This window comes from Myiozetetes cayanensis, unplaced genomic scaffold (assembly GCF_022539395.1).
Source record: "Myiozetetes cayanensis isolate MyiCay16 unplaced genomic scaffold, myiCay2020 scf2-11, whole genome shotgun sequence".
NCBI classification, from domain to species: Eukaryota; Metazoa; Chordata; class Aves; order Passeriformes; family Tyrannidae; genus Myiozetetes; species Myiozetetes cayanensis.
In genome coordinates this window covers 80,558,202-80,577,745 of record NW_026087411.1, presented here as the reverse complement: position 1 = coordinate 80,577,745, position 19,544 = coordinate 80,558,202, and the positions used below count along the sequence as shown (strand labels likewise).

Here is a 19,544-nt window from a genome sequence, read left to right as displayed (position 1 = left end):
AACATCATCCTTTTTAACTTTTTTTTTTTTAATGCAATTTCTGTTATTGCATGTTTTCCTACTTTGCTGATACTTCTGGAGGAAGATTACAGCAATATGTTATGGGAGAAAAGGTGACATAAAACTCAGCATTAAACGGAGGTGCTTCCAAACAGAATATTGAAGTAATTTCCTCAGATTTCTCAGAGTTTTTAATATGTGCATTTCACTGTCACTCACCCTCTGCTGGTTTGAATGGCAAGATTAGGCACCATGCCCCTCTCCAGTTCATCTTTCTCTGGAATCTCTTTCCACTCTCTTGGGTCAATCATGCTAAAAGTAGCTAAAATCTACTTTATCTAACATGTCAATGTCACTCCATTAACTTTCCTCTGTGATATGCTGTTTCCATTATAGGAATTTAGAAGCTTGGGAAGGGAATGAATATCCAACTTTAGCCAGGCAAATTTGGGTTTTCTTCCAAAGCTTCTCAGAGTCTCTGGTCATGCACTTCTTTTCTTCTCACATCAGAATGCCATTTATTCATATCATAGTCAGCTGCACTGGCATCTATAGCTCACTGGTTTTACAGTAAAGCTGCTGATGGGAATGCCAGTTGGAGTAAACTGTTTCCTTCAAAGTAGTATTCTCACAAAAAGTGTGTTTCATTGTTTTTTTCCTTAATAGTACCTGCTTGCAATCAGCCAACACATTGTGCGTATAAAAATATTTGCCATCTAACACATCTCCAAAACTCCCTCTTCTTATGGAAATTTTCCTTGAGGAAAATATTCACTTCACATATGTGTATGTATACAATCTCCACGATGCTACGCAGCAGGTAAGAATTGTAGGTTTTGCTCTTTTAGCAATGATGAGTGGACAACAGACCCTGCTTTTATACTAAACATGCAATTTTAGAACCATGAGCCTGTTTGGCTTTATTTTCTACTGCTGTTACAGAGGGAGAGAAAAATTATATGTCAGGAGTGCTGTGGTGACTGGGCTATTAACTCACTTCCATTCTCACTTCCAGGAGAGAAGTTTAAAGAGTTTCTCTCCTGTGGATCACACACTTAGGAAGAAACACTTAGTTTTGCTTGCTGCCTCACTGAAGAAAGAATTGTAAAATTCTAGAATGGCCTGGGTTGGAAGGGTCCTTAAATACTATCTAGTTCCAACCCCCTTACCATAGCCAGGGACACCTTTCACATGATTTGCCCACAAGCTTGACATAGTTTTAACTCAGAAAGGGGACTTTACCTGTTTGTGCTATTACAAAGTGTGTTTTTGCATGTCTGGTATTTACTCATGTATCTAGTTCCTAAACTCATATTGTGAAAATCAGGTCACAATTAGATGTCTCCATTTTCCCATCCCTCCTTCTTTTTGTCATTTATAAGTTCTTGTGTTGGCAACATTGCCCTCATTGCTAACATCCACGTTTCTGACACTGCAGTACCTTGTACACCCATACCCAATACAAAATTAATGCCTCTCCAACCTGTACTGTGATGGGTTATTGGTCTATGCAGAATTCTCCTGAATTCTAGCAATTTAGGAGAGCTAGCAATGCTGTTTTCATCCTCTTTTTCCTCACTGTGTGCACTCTCAAAAAGTGATGCGATGTATTGCAGTTCTTGCGTCTTTTTCAACTTCTCAGAGCCAGAAACTCTAAGGCCTGTTTCATTCAGTGTTTTAGTCTAACTGGTCAGCACTGTGTCACAGGCAACTCTGAACAGCACAATAACCAACCCCACTGGTCCACAAAACAAAAGGCCTTCTGTGGCAACAAGCTGCCACAGAAGAGACACTACCATGGAGACCATTTGTGATCCTGTAAGAAAGATCCATTGTATTTCACATCCCTTTGTTCTGAAAGCACTAGGAATTATCTCACGTCCATTCACCATGAGCCAATGAGTTATCCCAAGTTTAGGGTTTGGGAACTGCAAAAGTGTTAAAACTCACAAAAACTCACAAAAAAATAGACCTGGGACAAGAAAAGTAGAAAGGAAGTGAAACCTATATCAGCTGAGTTGGAAGAGTACCCAGAGGTACTCAAGCTCCAGCATGAGAATTAAAGTGTGAAGGAAAGAGCATTTGCATTCTTTTTAATACCTATGAACCTTGTTTCAGTTTTCCTGAGTCACACCTTCCTGTTTTCCCTTAAGTCAGACGTGAAAGGATATGTTGTGGGTAGGTATATCTGCCTGCTGAGGCACAATGCACTACAAGGAATACAATTTGGAGCCTGCAGACAAGATATGTTGTTGCTATGATCAAACATCTTTTTCATGTGTGCAAGACCCACATGAGAGCAGAGTGTGTTCCTCCAGCATTGTGAGGTCAAATGACATTCCAGAAGTGGCTGCCCAGCCAATACATCCACATTCAGTGTATGTTCTCCACATGGAAATTTGAAGCTCCTATTTCAAATTTCTACCTGAAAAAAAAAACCTAGGAGAATCCTATTCAGGAACATTTTGTAACTCATTGTGTGGGTTATTCACCCTAAGATAAGAATACAGCAGATCTGTGAATGAACTCAAACCCAAGATACATATGATGGTAAAAATTTGCTTTTTTTTCTTCTTTATTTTCTTTGCAGATATGCAAAAGAATTTTAATTTAAGTTAGTACATTCTTGATGTTAATGCAGATTTTGTTTTATTTTTTTTTCCAACTTTTTTTTTTTTTTTTTCAGTTTTAAGTGTCAGTCTTTCAAAGCTCACTTCCAAGTGAACATCTCTCAGTTGGTAAATGATGTCAAACTTATTTTTAGAACATGGAGGAATACCAAAAGGGCTCACTAATCTTCTAAAAAGATAAAGTTACTTCTGAAGGATAAAATTAGCATGCTGGAAATTTTCCAACAACTATATTTTTACAGCCCTACAATGTATATTATACCCTGTGTTTCTAAAGAATCAGTACTCCAAAACGTATTTTCCTCATGTCTTCTGCAAACTATATTTTGAGGAAAATTTTAATGTGATCATTATTTTTAAAAAATATTTATTTATGAAGAATTATCCAAACTGTATAATCTTATTATTATGAGAAATAAAATATTAGTAATGAAATATGCATTCTGATTTTGGATAAGATAGAGTTAATTTTCTTCCTAGTAGCTGGTAGTGCTGTGTTTTGGATTTAGCAGGAGAATCATGTTGATAACACACTGACATTTCAGTTGTTGCTCAGTAATGCTTACCCTACATCAAGGCCTGTTTCTCATGCTCTGCCAAAGAGGAGACACAGAAGAAGCTGGGAGGGAGCAAGGCCAGGACAGCTGACCTGAACTGGCCAAAGGGATATTCCATACCATAGAATATCATGCCCAGTATATAAACTGGAGCAGTTGGCCAGGAGGCATGGATGACTGCTCAGGGCTGGGCTGCGCTGGCCTTTGGTCAGCAGGTGGTGAGCAACTGTGTTGTGCATCACTTGTCTTTATGGAGGCTTATTCCTCTTATTTCTTTTTTTGTTATCTCCCTTTTTCTTACTATGACTGTTATTACTGTCATTATTACAGTGCTTTACTTTATTTCAATTATTAAACTTTTTATTTCAACCTATGGGTTTTACCTTTTTCTGATTCTCCTCCCAGTCCCACCAAGATGGGGAGGAGTGACGAAGTAGCTGAGAGGTGCTTAGTTGCTGGCTGGGGTTAAACCACAGCACAAGATTCAAGAAAAACAATGGTTTTAAATGATTTAAATTTGAAATTTAGATTCTGAAATTAGGAGTCAGAGGACTGATGGATCAAAAGCGCACTGATCCCATCACCCAGAGTTCAATAAACAGAAATGAACCTATGACATCTGTATTTTCTGAAAAATGGGTAAGACAGTATAGGACTAGAGGATCAGTTTTTCTAGGGATGATAGGTTACCAATAACAACTTGTAGTGTCCTGCACTATTCAGCATATTCATAAATGAGCTGGAAAAGGGAAGAGTAGTCAAGTCACAAAGCTTGATGAGACTCTCAAATTATTTAGCTTAATGAAGATGAGACAACTTTGATTATCTGCAGACAACTTTATGGGAGTGACCGAGCAATAAAATGGCAGATGGAGTTCAGTGTAGATAAATGCAAAGTACTGCACCGGGAGGAAAATGATCCTTACTTCAAGTATGAAAAGGCAGGTTCTGATCTGGTCATTACTTCTCAGGAGAGAGAGTTCCTGGAGTTATGAAAGTGGCTCCATGGGAGCATCAGCCTGGTGATCAACAGAAGAAAAAAAAAAAAAGTAAATGGTAAGAAAGCAGTAGAGAACAAAACAAATTATACCTTTTGTTGCCACAGAAATTTGTATTTTGCTTGAATTTTTTGTATAGGTAAAGAATAATAGAAATATTGGTTGAGAGGGACCTCTGCAGGTCACCCAGTCCAACCTTTCCCTTGAAGCAGGACTATTGCCAGATCAGATCAGCTGTGGCTTTGTTTAACTGAGTGTTTATCTGAGTGTTGGAAACCACCAAGAACTGGCTATTCCACAACCTGTCCGGGCAATTTGTTGCAGTGTTGCACGTTCCTTTCGGTGAAGAAATTTTTCCCCATGTCCAGTTTGAACCTCCCAAGCTGCAGTTGTTCCTGCTCAACACAGCTGCCCAATGCAAGTAGCCGTTGTTCCTTGTTTTCTACTTGCCACCGACAAGAAGTGTTTGGCTGCATCTTCCTTCAGATGCTCTTTTGGTCCCTGAACTTCAGCAGTAAGATGGAAAAGAGGAACATCTTTCATGTGAAGCACAGATAACTTAAATAGGTGGGAAAGGAGTTACAGAGCATATAATGACAAAGTAGTGAGTATCAAATGAAGCTAGAAGTAGCTGGGTTGAAAGTACACAAAAAGAAGCAGGTTTTTGCTCAACATGTGTTTGACCTGGGGAACTTGTTACTAGAGCAAGTTGTAGGTGCTACGGATCTCTGTAGGTTAAAGGGAACATGGGAAAGTGCCTGACAGAGAAATCCATTGGCTACTAAAGTCATAGAAACTACATCTGCCTTACAAAAATCTCTGAGTTTGAAATATTGGTGGCAGTGAAAGTGTTGAGGGGGACTATTGCCTTTACTAACGCAACACAATATTGGTCCAGCAAAGCACCTCATCTGATCCAGTGTGGAAGCTCTTATGTTCAAGAAATTGCTTGTAAAACTTAACTGCCTTACCTTCATTTCTGTCCTGCCTTGTTAATTACACTGGGGAATTCTTCAACTCATTTTCTCAGGCACAGGAATTATTATTATTTTGCTTTGTTTTTAAACTGTGCACACAAACGACAACAAAAATAGAACTGCAAGTGAAACTTACATTTTAAGAAATCAGCCTCAGACTTCAAAAGGAAGCTGCAGTTGCTGGCCAAGGCTTTATTTCCAACCAGTTTACATGATTGGTTCCACTACATTGCAGAAGTCAAGACTTTTAAAGGAAAGACATGCCTATGATTAAGGCAACCAAACAGCACTCTGGAGATCTCACTCGGATCTCCAGCAACACCACAAATTTCCTGCTGGTTTTGGCAAATCAGTGGGCCTTCATCTAGTGTGAGCTGAGTTTTCAGCTGATGAACTTCAGGAAAGTGCTCAGGATAAGCACTTGCAGAAGTGCTTAGTGAGTGAACTTTGCACCTTGTGCATCTGTGTGGTAGTGGAAAGCTTTGGGGAGGACCCTCTCATAGTGAAAGGGCGTGATCCACAGAGGAGAGACCACCACTCAAAGCTTTCTGCCTTGAGAGTGGACACAAAAGGGACATCGAGGTAAAGGAGGGAGGCAGAAAAAGAGGAAGAGTGGTGAGGAAAGGAGGAAGGGGCTTCTCACCTGGTTTTGAGGCCCTGAAGAGCAGGGATGGTCTGGAGGAGGGGGGTCGGAAGGGTCCCTGAGGAGCTGGACGCCCCAGAGGAGTGGGGCTGGGAGACAGAGGGCGAGGGCAGGGGGCGAGGGCAGGGAGCTAGGGCAGGGAGGAGCAGGCAGGCCAGGGTTCGTGGGAATGCCACTCCCCGCAGCCTCAAGCCCTCTCCCGGCCCTAGGAGCCTCCTGTGGAACCAGCAATCGCTCTTTGCCTCCCCTAGGAGCCCTCCGGTGGGTCAGGGCGGAGCCGCCCTCCCCGCGGCCACCACCCGGTCCCGCCACCCACACAGGTGGCGCACTGGGCCGGTGCGAGCCCTCCCGCTGTTCCCTTGGGACGGGGTCCCTCCGCCTCCCCCCTTGTCCCCGCCTCGCTCCCCCGTCCCGGCAGCCTCTCCCGCCCCGTCCCTGTGTGGGTCATCCCGGCTCTCCGCCCGACGCCGAGAGGAAGCCGCCGCCGGGGCGATGCGCCTCCCCGCCTCGCAGGCAGAGCCCCTTCTTCCCTTCCCATCCAAGGAGACACTGGGATCTGCCTCCGCTCCCCTCGGCCCTCCCCCTCTCACCCTCCCGGCTTCCTCCCTCTCGCCTTCTTTTTCTTTCTTTTTTTTTTTTTTTCTTTTCCTTTTTCCATCCCCTCCCCCTCCTGGGAAGACCTGGCCGCTCCCCCCGCCCCGTGCTCAGTAGCCGCGGGCTCTGGGCGGTGGACGAGCGGTGTGGAGCGGGGAGCCGGGAGCCTGCTCCCCGGGGCTGCGGCCGCCGCCTGCCCCTCCGTCAATCCTGAGAGCTGCCAGGTATGACCAAGACCCTTCCTGTCGTCGGCCGCAGGGGGAGAGGCAGCCCCCAGAGACCTGGGTGGGCAGGAGAGGAGCTGGGGATGGGGGCTGAAGGGGCTGCCCGGGGCCAGGGACCGGGCAGTCCGAGGTAACCAGCGTCTCTAAGGTGATACTTTTTTTGCGATGTCGTTCTTCCTACGCGGGTTGTTTTAAAAAACTGATGAGGCTGAGCGATGTCAGTACCTTGGGTTTGGCAGCTGGGAGGTTTTGTATAAAGCTCCTGACTCTTTAGCCTTATGGATTTATTTTTGATAGGACTAAAACGTCACGGTTTCTTTTGGTCCTTGTTTCTTAATATTTGAAGCCGGTTTCACAAGACGGCTTAACGGGACTGAGGCAAGGGGCAGATTTATTGGGCTTTCGGAGGTTTGTCTCTGTGCTGTGCCATCTGCGGAGAGCAGGCAAGGAACCTCTTCACCCTTCAAAACAAACTCTCCTTTAATTCTGATTCATACCCTCAGTATTCGGGCTACCATCCCCGCCGCTCCTCTGGAATTGACACTAATTTCATCCAGATTCGTCACTGCTGGAAGCAGATTTATCTTGGAATGGCAAAAATAAAAGAGCCGTGCCAAGGTATTTAACTTGCAGGCTCTACAGAAGGGGAACTCCTTTGGATCAGGAGCGGAAAAGCAGAGGCTCCCGCGGAAAGCAGGACCAGGGGATGGTTAAGGAGCAGTAGAATTAAAGCCTACCTCCCCAGATCCTCGCTTTTTTCCCAGGAAAGCCCTGGGCTTTAACACGCGAACGCACAGGAGCGGCCGGCAGCAGCGGAGAGGGCAGTGGGAAAGCGGCCATCCCGGCAAAGCCATCCCTGCCCGCCGTTTCTCCCACCGGTTCCCGGTCGGTGCCCGCTTGCTGCCGCCCCGGCGCCGCTGCCCGGCTGGCAGGGCTCGACCCCCAGAGTCGCTCAGTGTTAGAGCAGCGGTCGGGACGCGACCTCCTCCCCCCTCCATCTCCGCCCTGCGCGGAGGAGCGGAGAGAAGAGCCCTGCGGCGGGGAGGGTCGGGAGGAGCGGGCCCGGGACCCGAGGGATGGAGCCGCTGCCGCCTGGCCGGGAGCGCCTCCCCGCGGCCGCCGAGGGCGCGGCCGGGAGAGGGGAAGCCCCGCCGGAGAAGCCCTTGTCCTTTTACCGCCGGTTGTTTATTTCCCCCCCGGGGAAAATTAGTTCCTCCTATGCCCACTGGAGCTGCTTAAATTTTGTAAGAGCCTGGAGCGGCAGTGGGTTTTTCCCAGTAAGTCAGTGCGGAGAATGCCATCCATGAACATGGAGTGAAAGCACCCAGAGCAGGGAAGCGGGAACAGTGGCAGATAAGGTCAGGGTAGTGGTTTCTGCCAGGGAACGTGAGATTTCAAAAATTTGTTTTTTATTTTGCTTTGTCAGAGTAGAACTGACTGAGTTCCAACTTTCAGGTCATTTCAAGAATGAGGCTAAAACCAGGAGATGGTTAGTGTAGCAGTCTCTATCAGTTTGTGGTCTGAACATTGCATTTAAAATTATGTAAGCTTAGTTTGAAATGGGTTGACCTTCCTACAATAAGAAGGAAACCCCAAGATAAAACTGCCAGGTAACTGGACAGAACTTTTCTTTAGTCTAAACTACACTGACATGTAAATTCATACTGGGGTATCCTGAAGAGAAATGTATTCTAGTTCTGCTTGACTACAAGCCTTTCCCTGAGCATCTGAGATGCATTCAGCTGCAGGAAAGTAGGTTAGAGTGACAAAATACTTGAAGGATATCCTGAGAATTTAGGTTGGTTTTGTACTGTGAATGCAGAAAGATTTGATGTTGGAAGCAAGAAGTAAGAAGAACTGAAAATAGTTTTAATTTCAGGGATATGCCTGGCAGCTGGAATGCCACCAACAAGAAGTCCTCACTGTTAACAGCTGGGTTTGGAAACTGGAGAAAGAATTTTAACAATTTCAGGTAGCTGGGGATCTCTCTCACTTTCTAGGTTCCACTTTGTCTTCTGTGAAGCAATTCATCCTAGCTTAAAGAGCTGACTCAAGAATTCTAATTACTGTAAGCCAATCCAAAAATTGTATGGGAAAGGAAAAGAGAGGGCCAAGCAGCTCGGGGTTTGGAGGAAGACTGGAGAACAGCAAGGCAGAAAGGGTAACATGTTGAGGGTTTTTTCTTGTGTTCAGCTTGTTGCCTTCTCAGGACCTTTCCTCCTTATCCTGGAGGCTGTATTCTCTCTCCCCTTCCCTCACCCTGCAAAGGTGTCTCTACAGCCATTTACATCCTCATCATCTCGTAAGAGGAGCCCCTGTATTTCCCTCTTGTCAGCAACCTGTGCTGGGCCACGGCAACCACTGACATTGCCCATGCTTAGAGTTGGCTTCACTTAAACAGCAGAGAGGGGATGAGTAAACAGAGCTTAAATGCATGGCTGGAAATGACAGTGCTGCCTAGTAGGACCTCTGGTCTGTAATGAGAATTACCATTTTTATCAAGTTCCTCAGCTTGGACTTCTTCCAGTTATACTGAAGTGTAGTTAGTTCATTCCCAGTGACAAGTGGTTCATTATAAATGAAGAAAATCTTGGCTACCAAGAATGCCTTTGTGAGTAGTGACCACTTGAGTATAGCGTTTCAAATGGGAGGCTCCAAGGCATTTATTGCGGGTTCTGTGCTTTGACTGTTTGTGTATTTTTCATTTTAAAGAGTGGCAGAAGGGGGCCATAGTACTCCACCCATTTTCTTACAGAAAGTCTCTCTATAAAGAAGAGAGGAAAAAAAGTGGACTTCCCTATAAAGTTAGTTATGAGTCCAGCTAGGAAGACTTCAGCCATCACAGTGGAATGACATCAATCCACGCACATCTAAGACTTTCTATAGGAACTAGCAGTCAGTTTCCTATGGGAAAGTTCAGCTATAGAGGAATATAAAAAAATCCAGACCCTGAGGAAGGACTGAGAAACAGAGGAGTATTCTAGGAAAAAATAGAAAAATTATTCTTGAGGCTGACATAAGAAACTTTCTTGTTCAACAGCTATATTAGGGCAAAGCAAAATAAAACCAGCTTTCCCACATTAATATTTATCCTAAATGATGCTAATTTGTGATGGGCTGAAAATAAAGAAAAGAAGATGCTTCTTCATACAACACATAGAGTTAAACTCTGGAACTCCTTGATGCAGAAAATTATGGATACAAAATTTTATATGTCTTCAAGGGAAGACTGACAAACTATGGAAGAGAAATCATCTGAGGTTTCCCTACACTACGGAAACTACCTCTTCTTTGAAGTCCATTGGGTGCAACTGGTTGTAAGTTAAGAAACTATGAGGTAGGAGGGACATACATGGTTACCTTATTCTTATCCTCTGCCTTAGGCATCCACACTTACCCAGTGTCAGAAACAGGATTTTAGACCAGGCAGACCTTTGTTCAGGCAAGGAGAGCTATTCTTATGCTGTCATTACAGTATTTTCTTATTTTGACACCTTATAATTTACCCCTAGGTATCACAAAATCACAGAATGGATAAGATTGGAAGGTAGCACAGTGGGTCATCCAATGCAACCTCCCTGCTCAAGCAGGGTTCATCCTAGAACACATGGCGCTCAGGATTGCATCCAGATAGTTCTTGAATATCTTCAGCAAGGGAGGCTCCACAGCCTCTCTGGGTGATCTGTTCCAATGTGTGGTCACCTGCGCAGTAAAGAAGTTTTTCCTCATATTCAGGTGGAACTTCCTGTTCATCAGCTTCTGCCTGTTGCCTCTTACCTTATTGTTCAGCACCACCAAGAGGAGCCTGGCTCCATCCTCTTTACACCCTCCCTTCAGATACTTATAGACAATGATGAGGTCCCCTCTCAGTCTTCTCAAGGCTGAACAGGCCCAGCTCCCTCAGCCTTTCCTTGTAAGAGAGATGCTCCAATTCCTTATTGTCTTTGTAGCCCTCTGCTGGACCTGTTCTAGGAACATCACATCTCTCTTGTACTGAGGGGTCCAGAACTGGGCACAGCACTCCAGATGTGGCCTCACCAGGGCTGAGCAGAGGGGCAGGATCACCTCCCTCGACCTGTTGGCAATGCTCTTCCTAAGACACTCCAGGATACCATTGGCATTCTTGGCCACAAGGACACAGTGCTGGCTCATGGACAGCTTGTTGTCCACCAGGACCCCCAGGTCATCCTCCTCAGAGCTGCTTTCCAGCAGGTTAGCTCCCACCCCAGCCTGGTGCACAAATGTCTTGTATTTGAATGGCGCTTGATAATACTTCATCTCTATGCAGGCATTCTTGGTCTGACAATTAGTTGTTTTGTCTATAGTGTGAGGCAGATGGGCGAATTATTTTGTTCACATCTCTACATGAAGAGACGTGGCTATGCAAATCCTCTCCATGTGTGCAGGCATATGTAAAACAGTCATTCCTCTTCAGATTTAGTACTAATGGAACAATAAACAAACCAACTCTTTGAAGGTAACTTTGTATATAAAAGTTAATGTTTAAATGTGCGCATTTCTACTGTACCAATAACTTAGACTGCCATGAACAAGTGATGTTTCTCTACAAAATCTTGTGGCTGGGATGATTCTACTCTGCTTTCAAAACCTTCAGATACCTTTTCATATGACTGCATACACCCTAGAGCTTAGATATGTGAGTCACAGTAATCTCCAGATGTCTTAGGAAAGTCCACACATCTTTTCCAAAACCTGAGTTAGCTACTTTAAAGTCAGGGAGGGTTTCTTTACACTGTAATGTAAAATGTGGTTTATGGGTATCCTAGTGAGTGAACTCTGACTCAAACTTGGTGTTCCATGCTGGCCAAGGGAAAAAGTGTCAAAATTGTGCTAAAACAAAACCACTCTCTGAATCTGGCATTGGAAACAAGCATCTGCGGTTGAACTGTAGTGTTTTACTTAGCTAAAAAATTATAATTATTACTTCTTATAGACAACAACGGTGTCTATAGGATGAAGATGCCTCAAAATCATAGGAGTCATTGGTCCATTATCCAGCTTTAAAAGTCACGTTGCCACTTCTTTTCCCATGTTGCACACATACCCCTATTTCTTATGCTAGATCTTTAGCTAGTCTGTGACCAGGCTGTTTCACTGGGTAGCAGCGCTTGTACTGTTCTAAACTAAACTTAAGAAACGTGGCTATATTTGCCCTGGCTTACACTGCCATTGCAATTTAAACCAGAGAGTTTAACCACATACATATCCTTGAATTGCTTGGCTTTTAAAGTTTAATCATAGGCCCTTGCTTTCTTCACAGCTGAGGTTTCCATGTAATTGGAATGAAGGATGTTGGAACTGAGCACAGGTTTCCCAATGGCAGCTGCCAGTAGCTGGATAATGCAACTGACATCACTGCTGCCAAAGGAGAAAAATGGTCTTTTCAGTAATGTTTTGAGCTCAGAATCAAGAGTTCTGGGTTCAGTTTCTGGCTCTGCCACTGACTTCTAACAATCTTACTTTCTTTCTGCATGTTTCCCAGCTAGAGACGGGAATAATACTGTATTTTCTCTTTCCCATTAAAAGTATTAACTCTTTGTGTGGTGCATCACCCCATCTGTGTGGGATATTCCACATGTGACAATAGAGCAAAGACAGCACAGTTCCTGCAGCCTTTGTGGGATTCTACAGGAAAAAGGCATGTGATGAATAAGCAGACTTGTCCCTCCTACTTGGCTGAGCTTTCCTGCATATATATATATATGCATATATAACCAGGAGACTCCTCTAGACCAGCAAGATTCTACTTTTCTCACTTGTCTGTCTGTCCCCTCCAACCACAGATGTTTAAGTTCTGTGAATGAGATTTTGGTGGCGATGGCACACAGGGGAGGAGATACAACACAGGATCAGCAGGAGACCCACACCTTCTGAGCAACTGAAGCTGAAAGCATTTAAAATAGGCTGTGACACCTTTTAAGGTGCCCAGATTGCAGGTACTGTGACAATCAAGACAACATAACCTTTGTAAGAGGAAAGGAAATCTTCCTCATTTGGTTCCTTGGGATAGCAATTAGCAAAGTGCCATTTTTCATAATAGGCAGATTCATAATTCTTGTCTGGTGGGTAATGCGGAAAAACATGTGACTTTTAGGTCAGTTAAAGTTCTTCCTTTTTGGTCATTACGTGAAAGAGCACAATTTTTCTGGTTTCCCAAGGGTTCCTAAATCTCACAAGTGTGGTCCGTCTGTCCATCTCTGCTTGGATCCCAGCTTTTGAACACATTGCTGATTTTCAACTATGTTCTACCTTCAACCATAGAGAAGAGAAGCAAACATAATTCATAATTACATTCCTATGGGATAAATAAAACCAGGTTGCTCTATGCTCTACTGAGCAGAATGACTCCACTGAGGGAAAAGCAGGTAAAACTCAGCTGTTTTCACCTTCCAGTAGGTAGCTCAGCATGGATGCTGGCTGAATTGTCTGCATTCATCTTGCTAGAGACCATTGGAAGAGTTGGAGGCAATACGGGAAAATATTTGAGGCATTTCTATTTTGAGCAGAGTGTTGAATTCTGTTCCACTGATGTCAGTTCTAATATTGCATGATTATACTTTGAAGATACTAAGATAACTGTGTATATTTCCAAAGTGTATTTTCAAATCTCTCTTTCTTGTTTTAGAAAAGAATTAAATAAAATGGAGCACATATTACTGCTATTCATGTTTTTCATACCTATACTGGGTCTCAGTAATGGAACAGAAACTGAAGAAGATTTTACTTGGCACTTAAAGAAGATTCCCCAGATTGTGCGAGAAAGAACTTTCTCCCTTGACAGCCCTAAATTTGAAGCAAAAACCAAATTAGAGCTGAACAGTGTATGTGGAATTGAGTGTCAAAGAAAACTGCCATTGCCAAGCTTGTCTGATTTGAAGGACCTCTTATCCTATGAGACTGTTTTTGAAAATGGCACACGGACCCTGACTGAAGTGAATGTCCTCGGAGAAGTGCTTGACCCAGCTGGAAACACAACCACAAGAAGGTCTTTGAGAAGGAAGAGGCAGATATATGGAACGGACAGTAGGTTCAGCATCTATGACAAGCGCTTTATGACCAACTTTCCGTTCAACACAGCTGTGAAGGTCTCCACTGGCTGCAGTGGCGTTCTCATTTCCCCCAGGCACGTGCTGACAGCAGCCCACTGTCTGCACAATGGCAAGGATTATGTCAAGGGCAGCAAAAGGCTGAGGGTTGGACTAATGAAGACAAAATCCAGAGGCAATGGCAGGAAACGTAAAGGTGCGAAAAGAAGTAGGAGAGAAGTTTCTGCGGCCAAAGAGGATCCCAAAGTTGCCACAGAACAAAGGCAACAATCCAAAGGTGACAGAAAAAGGCAGAGGAGGCCTGGGAAGAAACAAGGCACCTCAGATGGCATGCCGTCCTTCCAGTGGACCAGAGTGAAGAGTACCCACATCCCAAAAGGCTGGTTTAAGGGCGTTTCTGGGGATATTGCCCTGGATTATGATTATGCTGTTCTGGAGCTCAAGCGTCCCCACAAAAGGAAATACATGGAGCTGGGAATCAGCCCAACAATCAAAATGATGCCTGGGAGCATGATCCACTTCTCAGGCTTTGACAATGATCGGTCTGGGCAGCTGGTCTATAGATTTTGTAGCATATCTGATGAGTCCAGTGATCTCTTTTATCAGTACTGTGATGCTGAGCCTGGCTCCACTGGATCTGGTATCTATCTACGTCTTAAGGAGCCGAACAAAAAGAAGTGGAAACGCAAGATCATTGCTGTTTACTCAGGCCATCAGTGGGTGGATATCAATGGTGAACAGCAGGATTACAATGTAGCAGTAAGAATTACTCCTCTCAAATATGCCCAGATTTGCTTCTGGATACACGGGAATGATGAGAATTGCACACAAGGCTGAAGAGAGCTGAATCTCACTTGCTTAGCACCTGTACTGCCATAGATGGAAAGTCAGCTGCAGCAGTTACTGGAAGAACATCACTCCATGTCAGAATATTTCTGAACTCAGAGCTCACAAGTAATGGTATGGTAACTTGAGGAATGCTGAAATGCTGGGGGATGGGTAGAATTGTCGGACAAAATATTTCTAATTGTACTTAACCCTAGATATGCACCTAAAATCCCAAACTATATTTATGTTTGCAATTGTGATAAATTCAAATCATTCTCATGAGAAAAAAATATGACTGTACCTGTCATTTTTTTTTCCAAATGGAAGGGTTGAAACATCCCCAACTGGTATTATTAAACAATATCTATTTTTTTCCAATGGATTTACTTTTCTCAGGGTTCTGTTCCAATTTTTCAAATTCAAGTTGTGCATAGAGCATATTACTGTATGTGCAGAATGATCCAGAGAACTGCATGAGAACAAGACATTATTCTGGCATTCTCTAAAGACCACAGCTCCATGTTGAGAAGCAGCAGTGTAGTTCATGCTTGTTAGTTTGGAAAACTTCCTCTTCTGGTTTGCACAGGAACACTCCCATGGAAATTTCAAATTTATGCAGCTGAGGGTTAGACCTTAGACAAGGTTCACTTAATTGCTCAGTAAAAACAGCAAAAAGAAATTAACAAACATAGAAGTTTCCATGTTTAGAAGAAGAAGAAATATCAGGACATAATTTGATGCCTTTAAATTTTCTTTGAGAAGTTATAGAAGTCTTAAACACATGCATTTGCATTCCAGTTAGTATTTGGAGAGCTGTAGGTTTAGATTTTAGTCAGATGTTTAGCTTTGCCATTGGGAGAAGTCACTGACTCCTGAAGTGGCTATTTGACAATCATTTAGATCATTTAAATATCACAGACTATATATTTTTTGGGTGCTAAACATTTCTTCAGTTTTTATAAATTACTTTTACCTGAGTTCAGCTTCATAGATAGGATAGTATGCATTAGACTGGGAGTTGGAAAGCAGTATTTTAGTTTGGCTTCATACAGTTTTGCAAAGTGGGTGGTTTTAATCGTGTCAGATTCAGACTCCAACTTTCCCAACTAAATTATAGCACCTTCTGAATGGTAGAAATACCCTGTACATTATAGCAGGTATCTTGTTAGGTAGCAGCAGTAGTTAGCAAATACTTTGGTTCAATATGTTTGCAGAACCATATATTTAATGAAAACAAAAACTGAGCTTGACTTTTACACACCTTTAAACACAAATCACCTACTTAAAAATTGTTGATGATTGCCACACGAGTCTATATCTTTTATTTTATGTCAAGATTCTGAAGCGCACAGAATTGTTATGGTGCTACATTAATCTAATAACATTAAGTGATACTGTGCCTTTCTGATCATATCCTTTGGGTTGCAATACTTTTAGAGTATTCACCACCATAATATTTAATTTTTTTACCATAAATTTATTCTGACCAAAATACATTTTCTTCCTTTGCGGAAGAAAAAAATATAACAAGATTTAAAAATATTATTTGTTTGTTGGAATCTTTAAAACATGCTTATAATATCTTTTGATGAAATAAGATGATTTTTAATAACCCACTTTTTTTTAGATGATTGAAAGTGTATAACCTGACACACTGAATGTGCAGGCAACTTTATTTGTCATATTATTGCCAAAGCATAAAAATTTAAGACTTGCTTCCATATCATAACTCTAACAATATTTCACTAATTGGAAGAGATCTCACTTTAAAGAAACTATTTCTTTTAATGTCAGCCTTTCCAGGGACACAGGGAACACTTAACTTTTGGGTTTTTTAATATTTTATTTTGTGTGATTGTTTGCAGAAAATTAATAATAGTTTTTATAGTTTAGAAATGAATCTCTAAGATTTCTGGGTTAATAATTTTTTATTGTTGTTAACATCTCTACTAAGATATATGGCTTTGCTGACAGCAATTTTAAATCACCTCAGTCCAGTATTTAATACTCTTGTTCTATGCAACAAGCCTACAATATTCTTTAGTCAGCTGTGTGATGTTTTTCTTCAGTGCCTTTTTCCATAGTTACTGGGACAAATAAGGTACCGCATCATTAATCTAATACAAGACAACCCAAGTCCATGGATTTTTTTACAATTATCTTCATTGTTGATTTGGGTCCAAAACTGATCAAGATAAGGTGGCTTAGTAAATTCCTTATTTTGCTGAGTTTTATTTAGGTGTGTTCTTTAGGAGCAGAAATATTATGTATTTCTCTATCAGTTTGGGAACTGGAAAAAGGTAAGAATGAAAAATGTTGATGTCAGCTTTCAAATGGTCTTGTTATGATAATCATCTGCTGTAACTATCTCAGCTGTGACCTGAAGTTCTCATACCAGGCTGATAACAAATGTTTATCCCCAGAGGATAAATATTAAATGCTCAGTGCCTCATTTTATGGTGCCAAGAGTTAAAAAAGGTTGTCCAAAGCAACATAAAAATTAAGCAAGACTATATTTACATATCTGTATCTGTATAAACCTGTGTGTCTGAGTGCACATGCACAAACACTTGCAAATATACAGGTGTGTAGAAAGAACATATGCTGTTCTGATTGGGTCAGCACCTCCAGGCAAGGGAATGCAGGCACAAGAAGACCCAGACAAAATGTTATTCCTGTTATCTCTGCATGCCGGGCAATATTTCAGTCTGTCACTTGGCCTAATAGAGAAGGAAATGCTTAATGTAGGCATTGTGACTACCTACTACAGGGTCTTTTGGAATAGTTAATAAATTCGAGTACTTACACAGAATCACAGGAGTTCAGTGTTCTGTGTAGAGCTCTTGGTACCAACCACTTGCAAAGGGGTTAAGAATTTCTGAGCCACGATCATCTCATATTTCCTTAAAAAACCTGCAGTTGCTAACTAGTTATCAAAGAGAAAATATGAGGAGGGGGTGTTCTTAGTGGATTAGATCCTGCTGTTGCCTAGGACACCAGCATCAAGGCTGAGTTTCGAGCCTTGTGTTGTTTCCCTAAAGGATTTTTCCTCTTTCAGGCACCATGCCGTACATAATTTGTTTTCATCAGTACTAATGCTTTTCCATAAGAGTTGGTATAGTAGATCTTTAACTGTATTCCCGGCTTTAGGAAAAAAACCAAACTAAGTCAAATCTCTTTTCTGCTAGGGGGGCTACTGGAGTCAACAAGTAAATTTTTTTCTGGGCCAAAGATAAATCTCACATACAAACGGTTAACACACCCACACCAGCTTCTGTAAGGTATTTGTTCATGTGTTTAATTTGGGGCTCTGACACATGCAGTGGAAGTCAAGAGGCTTAAATGCAATGTGAAAAATTAAGTCGTTATTATCTTTACAAAAGAAAAGCACAATGTTACATAGCAAAATTATTTTTGTTATCTGAGGTATAGAGGACCCAGAGCTTTAAAAATTGCATAAAGAAACTCCTTGACTCAGTTTACAACTTATCATATAAATTTTGTAGACTTATGAGTCTGTATGGAGTATGAATCAGCACGAATATGGCTTAAGTAAAAAAAAAATTTCATCTACATGTGGAGGAGAGAAGAGGCTGGGGAGTTATTTCTATTCTGCTGAAAAGGGATGGCCTGGCAGCAAACAGCACACAATGCAGAGAGAACAAGAGAAGCAGATGATAGGGAAGACTGGGGAGATGAAGGTGGCATGCAAGGGATAAAGAAAGTGTGAAAAGTAACAGATGAAATGGCTGCAAGGTAGCAGAGGGACCTATTGTAAGAAAGAGTAGGCAGCTGGTAAAGACTTAACAGTATAAATTAAGATGTGAAATCCTCAAGTTTCATAAACAACCTTTTGCTGTTCAAGATGAGGCTCTTCTTCTCAGCCAACAGCAACAAGGAAAGGGCTGTGAGAGGGCTCAGGTTGTGGCAGGGACCCCTAGCAGGCAGGGGGCTTTGACCTTGATTTACAATCCCTGCCTGAATTCACAGGGATTACACTTCTGTTCATTTGAGATCCTTGGAAAGCAGCAGATCCGTGTTCTGACCTAAAGGTTTGGCAGTGTGAACCTCCCAGTACACTGGATTACCAAGAGTGTAGTGAGTCAAGGGAGTTTCTCAGACCTGACCTTTTGTTGGTATTCCTGTAAAGGCTGTTTCTCATTGCAAAAATAAACAAAAAAAATCTCTGACTTGAGGCATTTAAATGTTGGCTCCATTTTTTTTGCATGTACCTAGAAATTCTAGACAATAAATTTTCTTTCAAGTACATTATGTTTGTGTTTGGTGTCTTCACAGAAATTAATCATTTGCTTCCAATTTTAAAGCACAGAATATTGCAGATACTTCCATCTACAAATTCCTGGATTACAGAATGACTGAGGAAAAAATAAAGAATATTATTAAATTGAAAGCTTAAAATTTCACTCTAATATCTCAAAGGATTTGGAAGTATATTTGGGTCCCCGTTACACAAGCCTTTTGCTCTGATTGTCAGAGTATTTAGGTCAAAAACATCCAGAGGTGGCTTTGATGTTTCTTTAATGTTCTTAACTTTTTTAAGACTGACAGAAAACTTTATAATATTTTTAGCTGCACAAGATGACAATTCATTTGATAAAATAAATGCAAACCTTTACAATGTTATGATATTATGTGATGCACTTACTATGCCAATAAATATGTTGTTTTTCTTTTCCTCTGTCATGATACAGTTTGTTAGCTATGGTTGTATTACACAAACTTCATTCTGTAAATGCCTGTAATGTGTTATCAGTGAATCATCTGGGATGTGATACTAGAAAATGCTAATGTCTCTTTAAATTTGTTCTGGGAAAAAGCCTCCCTGTCTTCAAGATAATTACTCCATGAGCAAATTTGATGAGTAAAAACAAAATTAGTTCTGTAAGGAAATGACTCATAGTCTATGCCACAAATTATTAATTCTAAAATAAGTAATTAGTTCTGTTTCTGCTATTTGCTATAGTTACACTTTCTGCCTCAGAGAGCTATCAAACCAGGCCAAAGT

At 42.0% G+C, this 19,544-nt stretch overlaps 1 protein-coding gene across 1 annotated transcript; it reads left to right on the top strand.

Annotated features, from left to right (window-relative positions):
• Positions 1 to 6,297: 6,297 nt before the first annotated feature.
• PRSS35 (serine protease 35) lies at positions 6,298 to 19,343 on the top strand. The gene is made up of 2 exons (XM_050314440.1): positions 6,298 to 6,623; positions 13,270 to 19,343. Exon 2 carries the CDS (start codon positions 13,286 to 13,288, stop codon positions 14,525 to 14,527), a length of 1,242 nt encoding a protein of 413 aa, XP_050170397.1. The 5' UTR covers positions 6,298 to 6,623; positions 13,270 to 13,285; the 3' UTR covers positions 14,528 to 19,343.
• The last annotated feature ends 201 nt before the right edge of the window (positions 19,344 to 19,544 follow it).

Coding starts and splice junctions, on each gene's coding strand:
- PRSS35 (XM_050314440.1), top strand. CDS start 13,286: ATGGAGCACATATTACTGCTATTCATGTTTTTCATACCTATACTGGGT.